Below are 21493 nucleotides of genomic sequence, written 5' to 3'. Positions count from 1 at the left end.
AAAATATGTTTTTTAATTTTATAAAAGGAATCTGTAAGTTTCCTCACATTAGAAAACAAAACAAACACCAGACGCAATACAAAAAGCATTACCGAAAGCATCCTATCCTACTCCTTTTCTGCTTCCTTTGGTGAGAGAGAGAGAGAGAGAGAGAGAGAGAGAGGGAGAGAGAGAGAGGGAGAGAAAGAAAGAAAGAAAGAAAGAAAGAAAGAAAGAAAGAAAGAAAGAAAGAAAGAAAGAAAGAAAGAAAGAAAGAAAGAAAGGCAGATTAATCAAGGAAAACTAACACAAGAACAGAAATTTGGAACGTGCTCTGTCAATGGGTAAAAGACCAACAACACCCACAATGATCGATCTCAACACTATTATAGTGGCCCAAGTAAAATATGCTTTATTTTTCACATAGAGCTCTAAAATTTCATTCATTCAGCAACTGAAATAATCTCCTGTGTTAAGAATAGTCAAGGTAAGCTCTTTTCACACTGGAAAATTATTACAGCCAACATAATCCTTTACTCCACATTCCTGTGCACTTCAGTACCAAATAGTTTCATCTTCCCCTCAAAACTTAAAAATAAGTAAGAAGTAAATCAGTCATGGGGATAAAAAGTATAGTGTAGAGAATATAGTCAATGATATTGTAGTAAATTTGTATGGTGACAGATGTTAATTACACTCAACATGGTGAGCATTTTGTAATGTATACAAATGTCGAATCACTAATGTGAACTAATTTACATGAAGTAAAATACACCTATTTTAAGGATACCGGCCAGTGAATTTTAATAAAAGTACACAATTGTGTAACCACTTCATTTAAAACACAGAACTGTTCCCCTCATGCCCCTTTTCAGTCAATATTCCCCCAAACCCAGTCTCAATCAATCAAAACTCCATTTTCTATCACTAAAGTTTTGGGGTTTTTTTGTTTTGTTTTTGAGAGAGAGACAGCATGAGCACATGAGGGGGGTGAGGGACAGAGCGAGAGAAAGAGAGAGAGACTGAATCTTAAGCAGGCTCCATGCTCAGTGTGGAGCCCAACGTGGGGCTTGCTCCCACAACCCTGGGATCATGACCTGAGCTGAAATCAAAAGTGCGACATGCAACCAACTGAGCCACCAGGCACCCTTCCTGCCACTCAAGTTTTTTTTTTTTTTTTAATTTTTTTTTTTCAACATTTTTAATTTATTTTGGGACAGAGAGAGACAGAGCATGAACGGGGGAGGGGCAGAGAGAGAGGGAGACACAGAATCGGAAACAGGCTCCAGGCTCCGAGCCATCAGCCCAGAGCCTGACGCGGGGCTCGAACTCACGGACCGCGAGATCGTGACCTGGCTGAAGTCGGACGCTTAACCGACTGCGCCACCCAGGCGCCCCCCTGCCACTCAAGTTTTATCTGTTGTAGAGTTTCACATAAGAGAATACCCATGTTGCTGCTTATATGGTAGCACTTTCTTCTTACTGTGGAGTTGTATTCTGTTTTGTCAATAATTACACAATTTTTGTATCTACTCACTTGCTGATGGACGTTTGTGGGGGGTTTTTCCCCCAGTTTATGCTATATAGAGCTACTATGAACATTAATAGATAAGTCTTTTCTAAGGACATGTTTCCAGTTTTTTGCAAAAATACCTAGGTATAGAATTGCTCTATAAATAAGCGTATGTTTAACTTAAGAAAATACCAGTGCAGAGTAGCTGTCCTATTTTACGCTCCCTTCAGCAGTGGGAGACTTCCAGCTGTTCCACATCCTCGCTATCATTTGTATTGTCAGTCCTTAATTTTAGCCATCAAGTGGGTATGTGGTAGTATCTCACCGTAGTTGTAATTCATATTTCCTTGACAGAAATGACGTTAAGTATCTTTATATGTGCTTATTGGCCATTATTCTGTGATGTATCTGTTCAAATACATCTCTCACCTTTTTTCTTACTGGGTTGTCTTCTTGAATTTCAAGAGTTCTTTATATATTCTTGATATGAGTCCTTTGTCAGTATGTATTATGAGTATTATCTCTCAGCCTGTGGTTTGCCTTTGCACTCTCTTAATGGTGTCTCTCAAGACTAAAATTTTTAATTTTGGTGAAGCCCAATTTATCAATTTCCTTTTTAAAAATCTGTACATTTTATATCCCGCTTAAGAAATCTTGGTTGACTCTTAGATCAAAGATTTTTGGTTTTTCTAGAAATCTTATTGTTGTAGCACTTATAAGGTCAATGTGCCATTGTGAATTAATTTCTGTCAGTTAATTTTTGTCAATTAATTTTTGTATAAGGATCATGACTCATTTTCTCCAAATGAATATTTGTGTCAAAAATCAATCGCCCATACATGGATCTACATCCAGATACTTTTTTCTGTTCAATTGATACACCAATATCAAATTACTGAATAACTCTAACATCATAATAAGTCTTGACATCAGGTAGTGTAAGTCCTCCAATTTTTTCCTTTTTTTCCAAACTATCTTGGCTATTCCAGATCCTTCGAATTTCCATATAATTTTATTTTATTTTTTATTTAAAAAAAAATTTTTTTTTTTTCAACATTTTTAATTTATTTTTGGGACAGAGAGAGACAGAGCATGAATGGGGGAGGGGCAGAGAGAGAGGGAGACACAGAATCGGAAACAGGCTCCAGGCTCCGAGCCATCAGCCCAGAGCCTGACGCGGGGCTCGAACTCACGGGCCGCGAGATCGTGACCTGGCTGAAGTCGGACGCTTAACCGACTGCGCCACCCAGGCGCCCCAAATTTCCATATAATTTTAAAGTCAACTGGTGAATTCCTACGTGGCAAAGAAAACTTGCAGGGGTTTTTACTGGAATTACACTGAATCCATAGATCAATTTGGGAAGAACTGACATAGTAACATAATACTGTCTTTCAAATCATGAAAATGGTAAATCTCTCCATTTATTTTGGTCTTTTTAAAATTTCTCTGAACAGTGTTTCATGGTTTTCATTTTTCAAGTCTTACACATATTTTGTTAAACATACCCCTAAGTAGGGGCACCTGGGTGGCTCAATCGGTTAAGCGTCTGATTTCGGCTCAGGTCATGATCTCATGGTCTGTGAGTTCGAGCCCCACGTCGGGCTCTGTGCTGACAGCTCAGAGCCTGGAGCCTGCTTCAGATTCTGTGTCTCCCTCTCTCTCTGACCCTCCCCCATTCATGCTCTGTCTCTCTCTGTCCCAAAAATAAATAAACATTAAAAAAAAATTTTTTTTTAAAACCTTTAAAAAAAAAAAAACATACCCCTAAGTACTAATGCTTTTTCGTAATTGTAAACATATTTTTTTTTTAACATTTATTTATTACTGAGAGAGAGAGAGCATGAGCATGGGAGGGGCAGAGAGAGGAGGAGACACAGAATCTGAAGGAGGCTCCAGGCTCTGAACTGTCAGCACAGAGCCTGACACAGGGCTCGAACCCGCAAACCCAGGGAGATCATGACCTGAGCCGAAGTCAGATGCTTAACCGACTGAGCCACCCAGGCGCCCCAACTGTAAACATATTTTTAATTTCATTTTTTAATTGTTTATGCCTAGTATATAAAAATATAAATTATTTATGTATATTGACTTTATATCCTGAAAAGTGTGTTAAATGAACTTTTAACTCCAGTAGCTTTCTTACAGTTTCCTATGATTTTCTATATTTACTCATTCATGGTTATGTTGTCTACGAAGAAAGACAGTTTTACCTCTTCCTCTCCAATAATTTATTTCCTTATTTCGGTGGGTACTACATCTTTAGTACAGTATTGAACAGAAGTGGTCAGAAAAGACATCCTTGCTTTTTCTCATCTCAGTGGGAAAGTGTTCAGTTTTTCATCAAGTGTAATGTTAACTGCAGATTGTTCAAAAATGTCCTTTTATTGAGGTGTTTCCCTTCTATTTCTACCTTTCTAAGAATTTTCTTATATAAACGTGTACAGGGGTTGCATTTTGTCACAGGCTTTTCCTGTATCTAGTGGGATAATCATATGCTTTTACAAATATTTTGTTAATATGGTGAACTACATTTACTATTTTCTTCCCTCTACTTAACTGAGGTGTAATTTGTTCTTGAAACTTTTTAAAGAGGAAACATATAAAGCAATTGGTTTAAACGTTTTTTTCTTTTCTAGTTATAAGCTTTTTTTAAAGCTATAAACCTCCTCCTTGCACTGTTATAGCTGAATCCCACAAATTGTGATGTTTTCATTACCATTCAGTTCAAAATATTTTCCCATTTCTCTTACGATTTCTTCTTAAATCCATGCATTAAGAAAAGCTGATAATTTCCAAATATTAGGAAATTTTCTAGATATATTTTCATCATAAATTTCAACTTAATTCTGCTGTGTCAAGTAACAATCTGCATGATGTCTCAATCCTTTTACATTTACTGAAACTTACTTTGTGGCCCTACACATGGTCTATCCTGGACAAATGCTCCATGTGTACTTAAAAAGAATTATATTCTGCTGTTGCTACACATCACATTATAGCTTTAGATATCAATTAGGTCAAACTGGTTGATACTGTTGTTCACATTAGAAAATGTCCTCGTCCTTACTGATTTTCCTGTTGCTTATTTTATTAGCTGCTAAGAAAGGAACACTAAAATCTCTAAATATAACTGTGAATCTGTCTAGAGTTTTGTCAGTTTTTGTTTTATGTTCTCTGAACTCTGTTACTAGGTACATAAACATTTAGGACTGATAGGCCTTCTTGATGAATATGTATTTTTAATCATTACTCTTGTTAATAACACTTGACATTTGCTTTGCCTGATATTAATATTAGCATTCAGGTTTTATGATTATTATTTGCATGTATATCTTTCCCCATGCTTTTAACATGCCAGTCTATAGTTGTTTTGACATTGCTGGTGTTTATTTCTCCTTTTATCTTTTTATCCAAGAAGGAAGGCACAGATCGTAAATGTATGTCTACACGAAATGTTTACAAGCTGCACACACCCATGTAATCCAGCCCGGATCAAGACACAGAACATTCTCAGCAATGTTCCTCATGTCCACTCCTGCTCATCCCCACCCCTCCAAGGAAAACCGCTGACTGACTTCCAACCTCAGAGGTCCAAACTTGAAGTTTCTAAAACATCTGAGTTTCTGGTATTTATAAATCAGGAAATCTGCATTTCTGACATCCTTTGAGAAATGAGATATGGCAACCCTGGTGTATGTCCCCTTGAGGCGGCAACAGCCTGCTAACATAGGAGCAGCTGTCCTGAGAGTGTGGTCTCTGTAGGCCTACCTGGGTCACCTCCTTGTTTGCTCACCTGCCTGGCACATTTATTTACATCTTGCTATTTAAAGTGTGTTTCTTGTGGAAAGTATATAATTGGACCTTGCTTTATTATTCAGTCTGACAATCTGCTTTTTATCTGAAGGGTTTAGGTCATTTATACGCAACTATCCATATGGTTGGGTTTAAGTTTACCATCTTGCTATTTGTCTTTATCCCATCTTTTCTTTGTTGTCCCCCCCCCCTTTTCCTATCTTCTCTTAGATTGAATTTTCTTCCATTTTATCTCCACTCCACCTATTGTCTTATTACTGATATGTCAATATTTTTGTGTGTTTACTCTAGGGTTTATAATAGACATCTTTAAGATATAATATTCTACCTTCAAACAATACTACACCTATTCATGTATAATGGGTACTAAACTTATTCATGTACAATACACAGAAAACTTTCAACAATGTATGTCCATTTTCCTTACTTAACCTTATTGTATTGTTTTCATACATTTCACCACTTCCACATGCAAAATCCTCACAATATGTTATTATTTATGTTTTAAGTAGCCAGTTATAACTCTCAGATAACATTTACTCAATGGAAAACAAGACAAGGATATCTGCTTTCACCACTGCTGTACAATATAGTATTGGAAGTTCTAACCAGAGGATTTAGACATGAAAAAGAAATAAAAGAGACAAACTGGAGAGGAAGAAGTAAAATTACATCAGTTCACAAATGACATAATTTTATATGTAGAAAACCCTGAAAATTCCACACCAAAAAAACAAACAAACAAACAAAAAAAACTGTTAGAGCTAACAAAATTCAACTGAGTTGTAGGATACAAAATTAATACCCTCAAATCAGTCGTATTTCTATATACTAGCAATGAACAATCTGAAAATAACAATTCCATTTACAATAACATCAAAAATAATAAAATAGGAATAAATCAAACCAAAGGGGTAAAAGACTTGTACGTTCTTATACCTAGTCAATGAAATGTTGATGATAGAAATTAAAAAGAAAATAAATAAATGAAAAGACATTGCATGTTCATGGACTGTAAAACAATTTTGTTAAGATGATAACACTACTCAAAGCAAGGTATAGATTTAATGCAATCCCTATAAAAATCCCAGTGGCATTTTCAGAAACAACAAAAAAGAATCCATCCTAAAAATTCATATACAATCTCAGAGGTCCCCAAATAACCAAAACAATCTTGGAGGACTTTCAACACTTACTACAAATCTACTACAGTAATCAAAACAGGGTGTTACTGGCATAAAGACAGACATATAGAAAAACAGACTAGAGTAGCTCAGAAATAAACGTTCACATATATGGTCAAATGACTTTTTATAAGGGTGCCAAGATCACTCAATAGGGAAAGGATAGTCTTTTCAACAAACAGTGCTGAGAAAACTAGATACCCACATGTAAAACTAGATATGCAACTTCCAATGAAGCTGGGATCTTACCTTATGCCACATACAGAATTAACTCCACCTGGCTCAAATACAAAACTGTAAAAGCTGAAAATATAAAACTCTTAGAAGAAAGCACATGGGGAAGGCTTCATGACATGGATTTTGCAATGATTTTTTGGATCTGACAATCAAAAGCTAGGAAACAAAAGAAAAAAAAAACTGCACTCTTATCAAAATTAAAAAAATTTTGTGTATCAAAGGATACCATCAAGAAAGTGTAAAGGCAAAAAAAAAAGTGAAAAGAAAGTCTACAGAATGGGAGAAAATACTTGAAAATCTTATATCTGATAGGGATTAATATTAATATTAATCTAATAGAGTCTCTAGCCCTAATTTCCAATTTACAGAAAAACAGAGGATAGAGGAACAAGTTAAACATTAGCCTGAGTAAAAAAAACCAGGCAAATCTAGAACAAGAGATATCCTAAAAGATGTCCTAAAAGATATCCTAAAAGCCTACTGGCTTAGTAAGGGTATTGTGCAAGATTAAAGAAAAGAGACAACAACAAAAAATGCATGATTCTTGGATTGTGATTAGGGAGCAAGGAGTGAGCTTTAAAAGACATTCTTAAGATAACTGGGAAAATATGAGTCCCTATATTATGCAAGAAAATGCACGCATACTTCAGAAACGCATACTGATACAGTTAAGAGTAAAGTGTTATGATGTCTGAAACTTAGTGTTAAATAGTTCTGTCCCCCCAAAAATAAGACAGAAAATATGAAATGTAAACAACTGTCAAATTTCAATGGAAGGTATGGTGTATGAGTGATCACTGTACTATATCTTCCTCTTTTCTGTAAATTTGAAAATTTTCAAAATGAAAATTTTAGGGTAAAAAGCCTTTAGGCCACTAAATTGCACAACTTAAAATGGTTAAGACAGTGAATTTCATATTATGGGATTTTTATCTCACAACAAAACCCTATCCCCCTGCCCTCCCCACCAAAAACAAACAAACAAGCAAACAAACCCAGAGCTTGGGTATCTGACACTGTATTGGAGAAGTATTCTGCACAGCCCCATTCTCATAGACCATGATGTGAACGGTGTCCCCTGGAGTTATGTAGTGGTCTTATGTTGAAATAGAGTTAGAAAGAAACACAGAATATTTATACGGAATTAAAATAAAATTAGGATAAGATATATTGTATGATAAAATTACTTTTATAATTCGTTATTATTAATTTTAGAATGCAGAGGAGGAAGCAAGGCATGATGATCTGGCCCCAAATCAAGCACAATTGGTTAAGAATAAAATGCCCAAAGCAAACCAAACTGGCCCCACACCTGGGTTGATGGATGGAGGAGGTGGAGGTGGGAGAGGTCGGCCTTCTTTAACGGCTAGTGTAGACTGCTTGGCTGAACGGATTGCATTAATGAAATCTTCATGTTGTTGTCTCCAGTTAGATCTCCTCACAGGTTGATGCTATAAAAAAGAAAACCAATATATACTAACCTCGACTGTACATCTGTCCCTTGCAACTTTATTTTAAGTTGGGATTTAAATTTACAGGACATAGGACTGTGAAATTTGGAGGGAAAAGAAAATTTGTGTTCAAGAGTACAAAAAGAGATTTGGAAAAATACAGTAATAAAATTTGCAAGTCACAACAGTGTGGGAAAACACAAAATAACAATCAGAAAAACAAACGACAACACTTTACAGAAAGACTTAACTGTAAGATGAAAAGGGACTTTCTTCCAAGTTAATTGCGAGATTTAATGCTACACTAATGAAAACATAAACGAGATTCTTTTTTGCCACATCTGGAAAGTATCTGAAATACATTTCGAAATCTAAGTGAGCATGATTAAAAAGAAAACAGTAAAGGTGGATTATACTTACATGACATTACACTGCACTATCAAGCAAAAATGAAACCAGAGAGCCAAAAAGGGGCTTTAATGTACTTAAGGATGTAATCAAGAAGAACAAGCACGATACTGATAGTACCTTGGACTGAGGAGCTGTTCTCACAATGAGAATGTCAGTGCCCTGTAATCTTTGTTTCAGGGAATTGAAAGGTTTACGCTTTTTGTTGAAGAGTTTCCTACATATTGGTCCATGTCTTTCCTAGAAAAGAAACAGTGGGGATTAAAATTTTTAACATGTATAGTCACAAGGTTTGTACTCAGGCAGCCCCCACTAGAATGACGGGGTTCACCTTCGGAGCCAAGTTCATTCTCTAACTCTCAAATCACAGCAGAGCAAATCCATCTGGCTCTCTCCACCCATGTTACACATCGCTAGATATTGCGTGAGGGCAAGGTCAAGAAAAGGCCTCCACAGCTACAGAGACTTCTTTCGAATTTGGTTTTATACACTGAACTCTACCACTTGGGCTGCGTGAATGATTCCAGGCATTAAATAATGTTGAGAAGGCAAACATTCTAGTTTAAATCGAAATAAATATTTTTGATATTGAGCTAGGTACTCACTGAAGCCAAGGAAATTTTCCTGTCTCCTGTTTCCTGCCTCCACGGTTTCCAAATTCCACGAGCAAGGCATCCAGTAACATAACAGGGAATCTGAGTCCCAGCAATCCTAATATTCCATTTTACCGTTCTTTTGAGATAGCCCTTTGCATACAGCAGGGGGAAACTTAGCTCCTACCGATGGAACCTTCTCAAGAAAACTCTTCTTACCACTCAGCAATTTCAAAATTGAATTCAACGGGGCCACTTTTCTACATAGAGCACGTTAAACTACTTAACTTCCTCAAGGAGTGGAGAGGTTTCAAAGAAATATTTGAGAACATCTGCAAAAGACAACTGGGACAACCATACAAATAAGTGAAGAATACACCAATTCCATTTACATTATGAAGATATTTTCCTTTAATTTATCCAAACATTTCACATCCATGAAGTCATCTATTTCAGAGCAAATCTAAACTTTTAATATTAAGTTTTAAAATGTTACAATATTTAACATTTAACAGATAATCGTCAGGGAAAACATTCTTTACTCCAGCCAAGTAATCCTTTAAGTAGTCAACATTTCTAGTACATAAAAAACGGAACCAACAAACAGAGCTTTGCCTGTGTACCACCCTTACAAAATCTGCTAGGGCATCACTGCTATAGAATTATACCAACAACTTTCCACTAAATGGCCTCTTCCTTGGTGGATATGGAACTCATAATGGTTAACACACAGTTCCTTTGTCCAGACCCAACAAAATACGGACTCTATAAAAAAATCCTATACTTGGTTACAAACAAGCCATACCATTTTATTTTTTTAAGTTTTATTTAAGTAATCTCTACACCCCATGTAGGGCTCAAACTCATGACCCCAAGATCAAGAGTCACATGCTCTACTGACTGAGCCAGCCAGGTGCCCTCCATTTTATTATTACCTTTTTTAAGTTTATTTATTCTGAGAGAGATAGAGAGGAAGAGAGACTCCAAAGCAGGCTCCGCACTGCGGAGCCTGGATGTGGGGGCTTGAAGCCACAAACCATGAGATCATGACCTGAGCTGAAATCAAGAGTCAGACACTCAACTGACTAAGGCATCCAGGCGTCCCATTTTAAATTAAAGGAGAGAAAGGTATCACATCATTCGATCAAATGCTCTTTGTAGCCTGGAGATAGGCCTAGAAAGTAAAAACCAAGAAGATGCAAGACACACTTGACATTCAGTGATTCCATTTCAAATGGAATGGTACCTCCTAGTTCTGCAACTCATCCTTATGGGGTGCAAGCCTGGCTTGGCAAAAAGCAGCACACCGGTGGATTCCTGGGCCACAACAGGCCCTGTGAACTCCTGTTTCTAAATTCAGGAAGCGCTAACTATAGTTAATCAGAACAGGTATTTCATTTTTAAAATTCCCCAGAGAAACAAAACTTACAACCTTATTATATAGTCTTTTGCCCCAAATGTAGTCAGGTATATGGTCCAAAACCTTTAAGTCTGCTTCTGTCTCCTTGATCTAAAATGTTCAGTCTCATAATTGTATTATCACCTTAAGTTGTTTTCTTTTTTTTTTTTTAATCATTTTTCTTGGGCATCTCTTTAGAATACCGAAGTCTAATACCTGTTTGGTTCCCCAATTTTTAAATAAATTAAGCTTTTATTCCACTTTATAGGCATCAATCAGGAGACTCAACATTCAGTTAGCTTGAATCTGATTAACAATTAAATCTTGGAACAGGCCTTACATCCATTTTGTTCAAATTACATAAAACCCCTGAAAATTGAAAGGTTCTGTCTTCATACGTGGCAAAGCAGGAAACAGAGGGAGGTTAAAGGACTTGTCAGAATTAGTGACAAATTTGAGGCTAAAAGCCAAGTTTCCAGATGCTCCAAATTCAATGTTCATTCCTCTTGACTAGCTAATTTCCCTGGTGCTTTGGCCTTAAAATTTGAATTTTTGATGCTTATAGAAAAGGCAAAAGAGCCAAAAGCTCTCAAGAGACAATGAGCTGTGCCAAAACACTTTCATCTGGCATCCTTTTTCTAAGAGTACCATGTTTAATTACACTCCCTTCTGAATGGGGTGGCACCTATCCGCCTCAGTGTCCTCCGGGCCTGCCAGCCATAGGTTATCCTATCCTCTTCCCTCGCTTTCTCTCCACATCTGTCTTTAATCTTTGCCGCTACAGCCTCCTCACTGACTTGACAGTTCATTTAACTCCAACGAAACACATCTACAAAATGTCTTTATGTTTACCAGAACATCTGCTGCAAAGCGTCTTCCACAGACTTCACAGGGAAGTAACTCCTGATTGCCATCTGTATAAGATCCAAAAGCACATTATGTTAGTTTCGTGGAACTGCCTGCCCAAGAAGAAATGACTAACTGGAGGGGACCTCAATAGCTTGATCTCCTCACTCTTTTCCCTCCCCACCAACTTCTCTTAGGAAGATATTTCATGAACTCACCCATTTTCCTCTTCTAACAGAGACTTCTCACTTCACTAAACAGGTAAATTCCATATCCTTCAGGCAACCAGAGTACATTTAATATACTCCTAAACTAAGCACCTGATAGCTTTGCTTTAGACAGAAGTACAAAGTTAATACTTTAGTATAAAGTCATAAATTAACTGGCGCACCTGGGTGGCTCAGCTAGTTGAACGTCTGACTGTGGATTTTGGCTCAGGTCAATGATCTCACGGGTTTGTGGGATTAAGCCCTGCACTGGGTTCCACGCTGACAGCACAGAGCCTGCTTGGGATCCTCTCCCTCTCTCCTCTCTGCCCTTCCCCTCACTTGTGCGCACGGTCTCTCTCAAAATAAATATTTTTAAAAAGTGATCAATTATCTAACAGTAACATCTTTGAGATTCCTACTAGAGTGCAATGTCTGTGTGTGTGCTAAATGAAGGCATGGCAATTTATCATAGGTCATATGTAAAGGATCACCTAATAATCAAATTTAAGGTAAACTTTCCTGAGAATGGCTTTCTCTCTCTCAAAGAGTTTTGCAGGAAAAACTCCTACCTGAGAGAGAGTATAAAATACTGATGAAAAGGACCGAGTAGAAAGAACTGAGGAGTTCTATCTAAATCAAGAAAGATGGGACCATTACAGTGGAGAAGCATGTGAGGATAAGCATCATCCTAGGGGTGGTGTTGGTGTCAGACCTCTTACTGAGGTCAGTGAAGAACACTCACTGCTGGCATTTTACATACAGTTGTGAATGAGTGAAGGACTATAATCACAATATGCTCACTACTTGCTATTGTTATTGATATTCAACTATAGTGTTTTAAAAGTTAAATGAAGAATAAAGTCAAATACATTAAAAAAAAAAAAAAAAAGGCACGAGATTGCACCCACATATGTCCCATGTCTCAAAGTACCTGACCCATAGTAAGGTGCTTAGTAAATACTTGTTGCATGTATGGGCCAAACAAGAATTGAGTTTCTACCACAAGACCAGTCATTCAATAAATATCTGCTACATGCAACTCTGTAGAAATATTGAGAGAAACCATACATACGTCCGGCACAGAAAAGAATGTGGGCATCAATTACATTAAAGTTAGATAAGTGTCAAAAGAAAAGGAAAACATGGGATTCTGAGAAGATTTTGCTTCCTATTACTTAAAGTTCACCTGGAGTTGAATACATAAAGATTAGAAAAGCTGATCATGGAGAGGACTTTATATTAGATTAACAATCTGGGCTTTATCCTACAAACAAGGGGAACAATCGCTGACATGAAGAAGAATCTGAACAGAGCTGTGGAAGGTTCATGTGACAAAGGTGAGGAGGGCTGAATGGACTGTAGTGGGAAGGAAGATGGATTTCAGTTAAAAAGCTAAAGGTGTAGGCTGGAACTGGAAAGAAAAGAGGAAATGGGAGACACCAGGCTCAAAGAACTGACAACATGACTAGATGTGGAGGGAGTGGGGAAGTGGCAAAGAGAGAACAGTGCTGAAGGGCACAGAACATGGTCGGGCTGTGGACAGAAACAGAATTTGAAAAGAGGGGCCATCTTAGTAAGAAAAATGACCTCAGCTTTGGAAATACTGAGTTTGAGAGAGTCATCCAGCCAGCAGGATGGAAATGAGGGAGGTCAGGGCTAGAGACACAGATGTAGGCTTTGTTTGGAGAGTGATGTAAAGGCATGATACTGCCAGGGAAGAGGTCATGGAAAGAGAAGTACAGGGATGATCCCTAGGGAACTCCGTATTTAAGGGCCAAGAAGATGAGGATGATAAGCCAGAAGGAGAAACAGGAGAGAACAGGGTCATGGAAACCAAGAAAAGGTTTGAAAAAGGAAGGACTGATTAACAGGAATCAGATGGTAGCTCATTACAGACATTGTTGATTTAAATGATTTCTTCTCACATCTGCCAGATGGTATTGTATTTGCAACACAGGTCATCCATTACAGCATACAGAATGATTACTCTTCCTCTCTGTTCTTTTGGCCTTCTAACTCTGTAAAACTGGGTCTTAAAATTGTGGTGTTTTTTTTTTTTTTCAGCAAGAATATTCCACCCTTCCACACACTTACTAGTGAATAAAAGGTAGTCATCTTAATTATAAAACTGCTTTTTCTAAACTGCTAATGAAGGATGATTTTTATGATTATTACTGTGACGTTTGTGTAGTGTTTTCCTGTTTCCCAAACGCTTCTCCTATGTAATCTCCTTTACTTCTCATAGCAGCCCTGCAAGACAGAGTTGGTACTACCTTTCTTTCTTTCTTTCTTTTTTTTTTTTTTTTAACAGATAAGAAAACAGAGATTGAAAGTTGGGGGACTTCTCAAGACCACAGGTAGTAAGCAATAACACTGAGACTCAACACTTGAATCTCTGTCTCTACAAGTATTAAGACTATGTATCCAACCATTACCATAAATGCAGATATGTCAGTACTAACCTGCAAAACAAATGGAAGTCCCTGAAGGATAAATAGCCTCTGATTTAAATCCATGAGTTTTAATTAGTTCAATGAGTTTAAAATAATGAGATACAATATTCAACAGAAAGAACACCTGGAATACTGCATTCTGAAGCTTGACTATAAGGAAGGGAACACGTGCCTAAGTCACTTAAACCAAACATGGAGATCAATGAGGTCTATAGTACTTGTTCCAGAATGCTGAATCACATAGAATATATGATCACTAGAACCTTAAAATAATTATTTAAGACAACCAAAAGGCCTTGCAACAGGTGAATGGTTATACTGTTAACATCCAAACCCTGGAATACTGTTCAGCAACAGAACACTATTGATATATGCAACACCTAGATGGATCTCAATGCTGAGAAAAGCCGATCTCAAAAGGTCACATACTGTATGATTTCATTTGTGTAACAATCTCAAAATGACAAAATTATAGAGATGGAAAACAGTGATTGCCAACAAGGAAGGCACGGAGGTGGTTGCGACTATACAGGATACAATGAGGGAGACCTTTGGGTAATGCAATAGTTCTGTAGCTATAATGTGGTTGTGGTTATTATACATGTAACAAAATGGTCTGGAACTATAAATGCACATTGTACCAATGCATGTTTCCTGGTTTTGATATTGTACTATAGTTAGTTAAACTGGACCTTAAACTGGGGAAACTGGGTAAAAGGTGAATGGGATCTCTACTATTTTGCAATTCTTGTGCACTAATTTTATCAAAATAAAAAGTTTAAAAAAACATCTAGGGGTCAGCAAATTGTGGCCAGTAGGCCAAATCTGGCACTGTATGTTTTTGTATATAAAGCTTTATTAGTAAAGAATCACACCCATTTGTTTATATAATATCTATTGCTGTTTTCACACTACAACAGTAGAGTAGTTCTTAACAGAGACTGTATGGCCTACAAAGTCAAAAATTATACTAAAAAATAGGTTGCCAATCAGTGAATGAGAATATAGTGATTAAAAGCGATCTGTGGGAGAATAACATGGAAAATGTTAATGATACATTTTTATTCATATATTTACAAATAAAGACTGGAAATAGATCATTACATGTATAGATATACATACACACACACACACACACACATATATATATGTGACACACACACCTAAGTGATAATAAAGGTACACGTTTAGTTTCCTGCATTTTCAATTTTTCTACAAAGAATACTCATTATTGTTTTAAAAATTAAAACACTGACATTTTTTTTTTTTTTAACGTTTATTTATTTTTGAGACAGGGAGAGACAGAGCATGAACAGGGGAGGGTCAGAGAGAGGGAGACACAGAATCTGAAGCAGGCTTCAGGCTCTGAGCTGTCAGCACAGAGCCCGACGTGGGGCTCAAACTCACGGACCATGAGATCATGACCTGAGCCAAAGTCGCCACTTAACCGACTGAGCCACCCAGGCGCCCCAAAACACTGACATTTTTAAAAAGAACTTTGATAGGAAATATTCTAAAACAGTAAGTACCAACTTAGCTATTTGTCTTTACCCTAAGAGGAGTATTACTTAGTAGACTATTAAAGTGGCTACTGTTTTTATACATTGGCTATTATTTTTATACATTGGTTTAAAATCTTAAGACAATTTTTTAAATAAGGAAAATAAAGTGATCTGGAAGCCATCAACAGTTTTGTTTAGCATGTTAACAATAAAAAATAAGCATCACAAAGATCTCGGTTCAAAAATTTTATGAGAAGCCTGGAGAGGATTATGGCTGTAATGAAATTGGAAAAAAATTTACTTCTGACTAGACCTACTATTTCTGAGCTGGAAGTTAAGAATGCTCTGTACAGACACCTACCAATCCACACGTCCTTACAAAAGCATGGTAGAAAAAAGAAAAGGAAGACGTTTTCTCATTCAGTTGTCAGTGAATCAAAAAACTCTTACATTGTCCTTTGCAGTCCAGAACATACAACTACTACCAATATCAACATCTTCCATGGCCCTATGGTGAAGGGGGTAACAACTTATTAACTTATCTCAGGAACATGAGTTATGAAAGAAAAAAAAGGAATTAAGACAGGATGGCAGAGAGAACACCCAAATCAGTTTTTGCTTTCCCCCCAAGTCCCCAAAAAACTGCAGTAAAGGAAAAGAGACAAAGAGAGCCACAGGTCATGGAGGAAGGAAGACAATAAAAAAATTGGACTTTGGAAAACTGATAGACCTAAGTGACCCAGAAGACTTAAAACTACATCAACATCCACTTCCCAACCAACACTGCAGAACCCTTCAAAGTTGTAGGAATCGCCAGAGCAGCAAGTATCTCTGGAATTAGGACGAGATAAATGAGGTAGAGCCTGCTAAAATATGGAGGGCCAAGATGAAAGAGTTCTGAAAAGAAGTGGATTCCTAGACGCCCCCCCCCCCCCAATACCTTCTGGGTGACTGCCCTCTCCAACTGTAGCCTATCTACTCTCCCAAAAGGATTGAAAGAGGAGGTCTGCCTACCCATGTCTTCAGCAGCGCCTCATGTTGCCTGATTATTTATTTGTGGTAGTTACATTCTATAAAGTCTCTGTGAGCACTGAATGGGCAAATACAGACTTACTACTTCTAGGGGAAATACAGTGTCAAGGTCCTGTGAGCCTCTGGTCACCCTATTTTTATCAACCTATCAACCTATTTAAAGACACCTTGTATAAATATATATTGTTGATTCAGTAACCATGAACACTCATAGCCAGCAATGCTATAACTCATGCCTGGATGAAGCTTATCTAACAGACATAGTTTCTCCATAAGGCACATCACAGACTTCCTGTACTCTGAAACACTAGAGTACATTTCAACACTGTGTTTGGGGGTCATTTTGTACAGCAAAATCACCAAGAAAAATTGCAAAAATATGAAAAATGTGGCACAGACTGTGAAAAGGACACTTGTTTACAGGATGAGAGCTGAAACAAGAAGGCAGGGCATCACTTTGTTCTAATTTTGCTGAGAACATGCATGTCGGGTGACTCACCTTTTTTTCTTTTAAATATTTGTATTTGAGAGAGCACTGGCAGAGGAGGGGCAGAGAGAGAAAGAGAGAGAAAGAGAGAGGGTGGGTGGGTGACAGAGGATCCGAAGCAGGCTCTGCATGGACAGCAGAGAGCCAGAAGCAGGGCTTGAACCCACAAACCACAAGATCATGACCTGAGCAAAAGGTGGGCACTTAACCTTAGACTGAGCCACCCAGGTGCCCTGTGACTCAACTTTTTAACTGCTATGTGCAGGTCTGCAAATGACCATGAAAGCACCACAATATTGTTTTTAGGTTTTCAAATTTTAGCAAGTAGGCAAATTTGCAAATAGAGACTCAATTAATCAAGGTTGATGACATATGTGTGCATATATGGTGATTAACATAGTGATTACTTTCATGAATAGTGATGCTGAAAGCAGAGAATACTCCAAATCCCCTTCCTCTACTTGGCTCACAGAACTCTGCCTACCAGACTTACTCTCAAGGCAGAATGAAAACTTCCCTGAGAATATAACCATTCCATGACAAAATACTTAAAGATACCAACACTGGAAAGATACCCAAAGAGCTCACTCAGACTACAATAAAGCTCAAAATTATCAAATGTCACTTATCCATTCAGAATTTCCAGTGTCTCTTTCTCTAGTCTTAATGAGCCAACAGACAGGAATTTCCAAAGATCTGAAGAAAAACTCTAGCATGTAAGCCCAAAACAAATAAAAAAGCAATTTAAATAAAAACTAAAACTCTTAGAAATTAAAAGTCTTCTAGGAAAAATGAAAAACTCAACAAAGTTTGGAAGATACACTTAGGGAAATCTTTCAGAAAGTAGAGTAAAACGGCACAGAGATGGGAGAGAAACATAAGCAATTTGAATACCTCTGGTCCAGCAGGTCCTACTCCAAATAACAATTCAAGAGAAAAAAAGGAGAAAACACAGGGAAGAAAATAAAAAAACTTGAACCATTTCCAGAAGTGAAAGGACATGAGCCTCCATTGAAAAGACACCACACAATAGATGAAAATAGATCTGTAACATCGTGAAACTTCAGAATGTTAGAGACAGAATTCTACGGAGATGAAAAAAAATAACAACATACAAAATATTAGGAATCAGAATGGCTTCAGATTCCCATATAGATTTATAAAATGGGGGGAAAAATCCTCTAAACCTCAGAGGGAAAATAATCTACAACCTATAATTTCATACCAGCCGAGCTATTTATCAAATATGAGAGTTGAGTGTATTTTTCAACATGCAGGGTTTCAAGAAGTTGACTTCCCACATACCCTCTCTCAAGAATTACTGGAGGATGTGCTCCACAACGTGAGTAAAACATACAGCAGATAGGCAATTCAACACAAGAGGGAAAGTAACTCCCAAGGTAACAGCTGGAAGAACTAGTAGGCAACCAGTCCATATCTGAAGGTGTCTAATGAAAAATTGCCAGGTTGAAGGCTGCTGTGAGCAAGATATTCATTGCCTTTTAATGGGAGGACAGTATGTCCTAGTGTATCTGGCTCCCATTCTGTTCTATACTTGGCTTATTTGACCATGTCCCATTGGAGTGCTTGTTCTTCCCTTCCCATTCTGACATCTACATGAGCTGAGGACACCCATTTCACTCCACAGGAAGGTTCTGCATTGATCTTCAGATCATGGTGACCTCAGAAGCAGAAAATATAAAATGAGCATTCAGCCACTAAGCATATTTATGCAGGAGATCCAAGATGTTTCAACTGAGGGGACTTGTGTTCCCTAGGATTCACTCATCATCTGGCTCAATGACATCTCCACCTGGGGCTCTTGTAAATTCTAGACGTGGAACTCAGGCTCAGAGACCATTCAGCTCAAGCATGCCTTCATCAACTGGTAGTAAATACTGCCCTCATAAAGCCAGATTAGTGTTTCAAAACTACACTACACAAGATATTGTATTTAGGAATACCATACAGGTGATGATTAATATAATCTAGACAGTACTTAAGAGTTCCTGAGGGGAAAGAGGGGAATGAAATTGAGGATGGAACCACAGGTAGGTATGTTCTATTTCTTTAAAAAAAAAAAAAAAAAAGTTAAGGCCATTAGAATTTTTACCTTATCCTGATTCTTCATTGTAACAACCAAGGTGGATAAAACATACTAATCAATGCGCAAGAAAAAGCAACATAAATGTACTGATAATAGTAAAGTTACAAGATGGCTGGAGCTGTCTGTCCTTTACCTGAGATGATTTGATGACATCACAATGGAGGTATGGATACAATGGGCCACACAACAATATACACAAGTGGTAATAGCTCTTGATACTTAAACTTGTAAAACAACAGTTTTGAAGTACCTGAAAGTGACTTTATAACAAGTAAAAAGTAAGCTCATACAAAATAGGGGCTTCCAGTACAGCAGGCAAATTCTTCATGACTTTGCCCTCTACCTTGGGATGCCTCAGGCATTTTTTCTCCTAGCTAACCTGAAGGCTTAGGTCCTAGCGTTCCTCCCAAGTTTAAGCAGTGGTGACATGTCTTCCCTATCCGTTCATTTATATACTCCTTAGTGAACATTTATCAAATGCCACAAGTTGTTTTAGACCACGCAGATAAAGCAGCAAAAATTCCCTGCCATAGTGAGAGAATGAAAAACTTGATGCCAACACATGCTCTGGAGACCATAAAGCAGGGAAGGAGCGTAAAAAATGCGGGGGAGGGATGTTGCTATTTTTAAATACGGTCAGGTGAAAGCTTATAGTTGGAGGTGACAACTGAAAACCAACCTTAAGTAAGCTTTATTTGAGGTAAGCACTTCAAGGGGAACAGCAAGTACCAAGATCCCCATTTCAAGTGGTACTTATGAGTGACTTCGTGTGGTCAGATTCTGCTGCACACACCCTGCCTCCACAGATAATGCGGTCTCTGAAGGCAAAAGCCCCCTTATCGCTCTGGACTTCCAACATTCACAAGGACCTTCTGTTAAGTTCCCAACCATTGTTTATAAATAACTCAAATCATAAATACTCCAAAATTTTACAAAATAACCCACAATATGTAAATTTTGCTCTCTAGAATAGAAAGATGATCTTTAAATTTGGAGGATAACCAGCCTAAGTCACAATAATACATCAGCAAGATTCATGGCTTGTAGTCACCTTTCCTTGACTGCAAAATATAACATGTGCTGATTTAAATGTGTTGAATCAAGTGAAGTGATAGGAGAAGCTCCTAAGGTGGGGCACCTGGGTGGCTCAGTGGGTTAAGTATCTGACTCTTGGTTTCGACTCAGGTCATGATCTCACAGTTGAGTTCAAGCCCCGCATTAGGCTCTTCACTGGCAGCGGAGAGTCTGCTGGGATGGATTCTCTGTCTCCCTCTCTCTCTGCCCCTTCCCTGCTCTTGTTCTCTATCCCTCTCAAACTTAAAAAAAATACACACACACACACACACACACACACACACAGTAAAAAAAGAGGCTCCTTAGGAATCTGAATAATATCAAGTCAAAATAATATTCCAAGTCTAAGATTCTTGATGGTTTGCTGGTTTTAATACCTTCAACTGAGATAGCTACCAAAATAAATGGCCAATCTTGTCAGGATTTAATACATTCACAGAGTTATTAACATAAACCATCACTTGACCTTGTGCTTCTGCAGACTGACATTTAAACATAAACTCCCCAGTCAGAGTCTATTTCTATAAAGACAAGCTCTTCTGCTGAGTGTCTATCAGTGCAGGTTGAGTACCTAATGCGACTGTTTTTCACAGCTCTTAAAAATCCTTGAGTACCCAGATTTACAATTTAAAACAAACAGAACAAAATAACACACACCAAGTTTGGAAACGTTGTAACCAAATGAATTATAGAAAAGCCTTTCTAATAATTTAGTTACCAAATGCAGCTCACCGGCTAAAAATGCTTCTGTCTCAGCCATTCTGTTCCCAACTCAGACCAACAGTGTCCACGGATTTTTTTTGTTTTTTCCAGAACAGTCCAGATAACACATTAGTCATGGACACAGGAACAAGAGTCACTAACAACTCATCTGTTGCAAGGAAGTCACAGTTTACCAAATAATTAACAATTGTGATGGTGTCATTGCTTGAGCCTTGAAGAGGTTTTACAGGGGAAAAAACCAAAAAAAACAAAACAAAAACCTAACCAAGAAAATAAGGAAAGTTTTCAACTATGTCTTTTAATCAAATGTGAACGATTCCAAGCATTAAATAATGTTTGAAAGACAAACTTTCTAGTTTAAACTGAAGTAAATATTTCTGATTTTGAGCCAGGTACTTACTGAAGCCAAGGAAGTTTTCTTGATTATTTCTTCTTCTGCTTCCTGTCTTCACTGTTCCTAAATTCCAAAAGTCAGTCATCCA

At 37.6% G+C, this 21493-nt stretch overlaps 1 protein-coding gene across 3 annotated transcripts in view; it reads right to left on the bottom strand.

Moving 5' to 3' along the window:
• ZC2HC1B (zinc finger C2HC-type containing 1B) overlaps positions 1-21487 on the bottom strand; it is a 42242-nt gene extending 20755 nt beyond the window's left edge. For 2 of the 3 annotated variants that reach the window (XM_058735540.1, XM_058735543.1), the window contains exons 1-4: positions 21021-21487; positions 11431-11492; positions 8707-8826; positions 8040-8178 (exon numbers count right to left, since the gene is read on the bottom strand). In XM_058735540.1, coding sequence (XP_058591523.1) covers positions 8040-8178; positions 8707-8826; positions 11431-11492; positions 21021-21048 — 349 coding nt within the window. In that variant the 5' untranslated portion in view covers positions 21049-21487. Of the gene's footprint in view, positions 1-8039; positions 8179-8706; positions 8827-11430; positions 11493-19220; positions 20524-21020 lie in introns of those variants that run through there. The other variant, XM_058735542.1, reaches the window with a different exon arrangement.
• Between the last annotated feature and the right edge of the window lie 6 nt (positions 21488-21493).

This window comes from Neofelis nebulosa, chromosome 6 (genome assembly GCF_028018385.1).
Source record: "Neofelis nebulosa isolate mNeoNeb1 chromosome 6, mNeoNeb1.pri, whole genome shotgun sequence".
NCBI lineage: Eukaryota > Metazoa > Chordata > Mammalia > Carnivora > Felidae > Neofelis > Neofelis nebulosa.
Note: the sequence above shows the minus strand (reverse complement) of the source record. Positions and strands in the feature narration are given on the sequence as shown.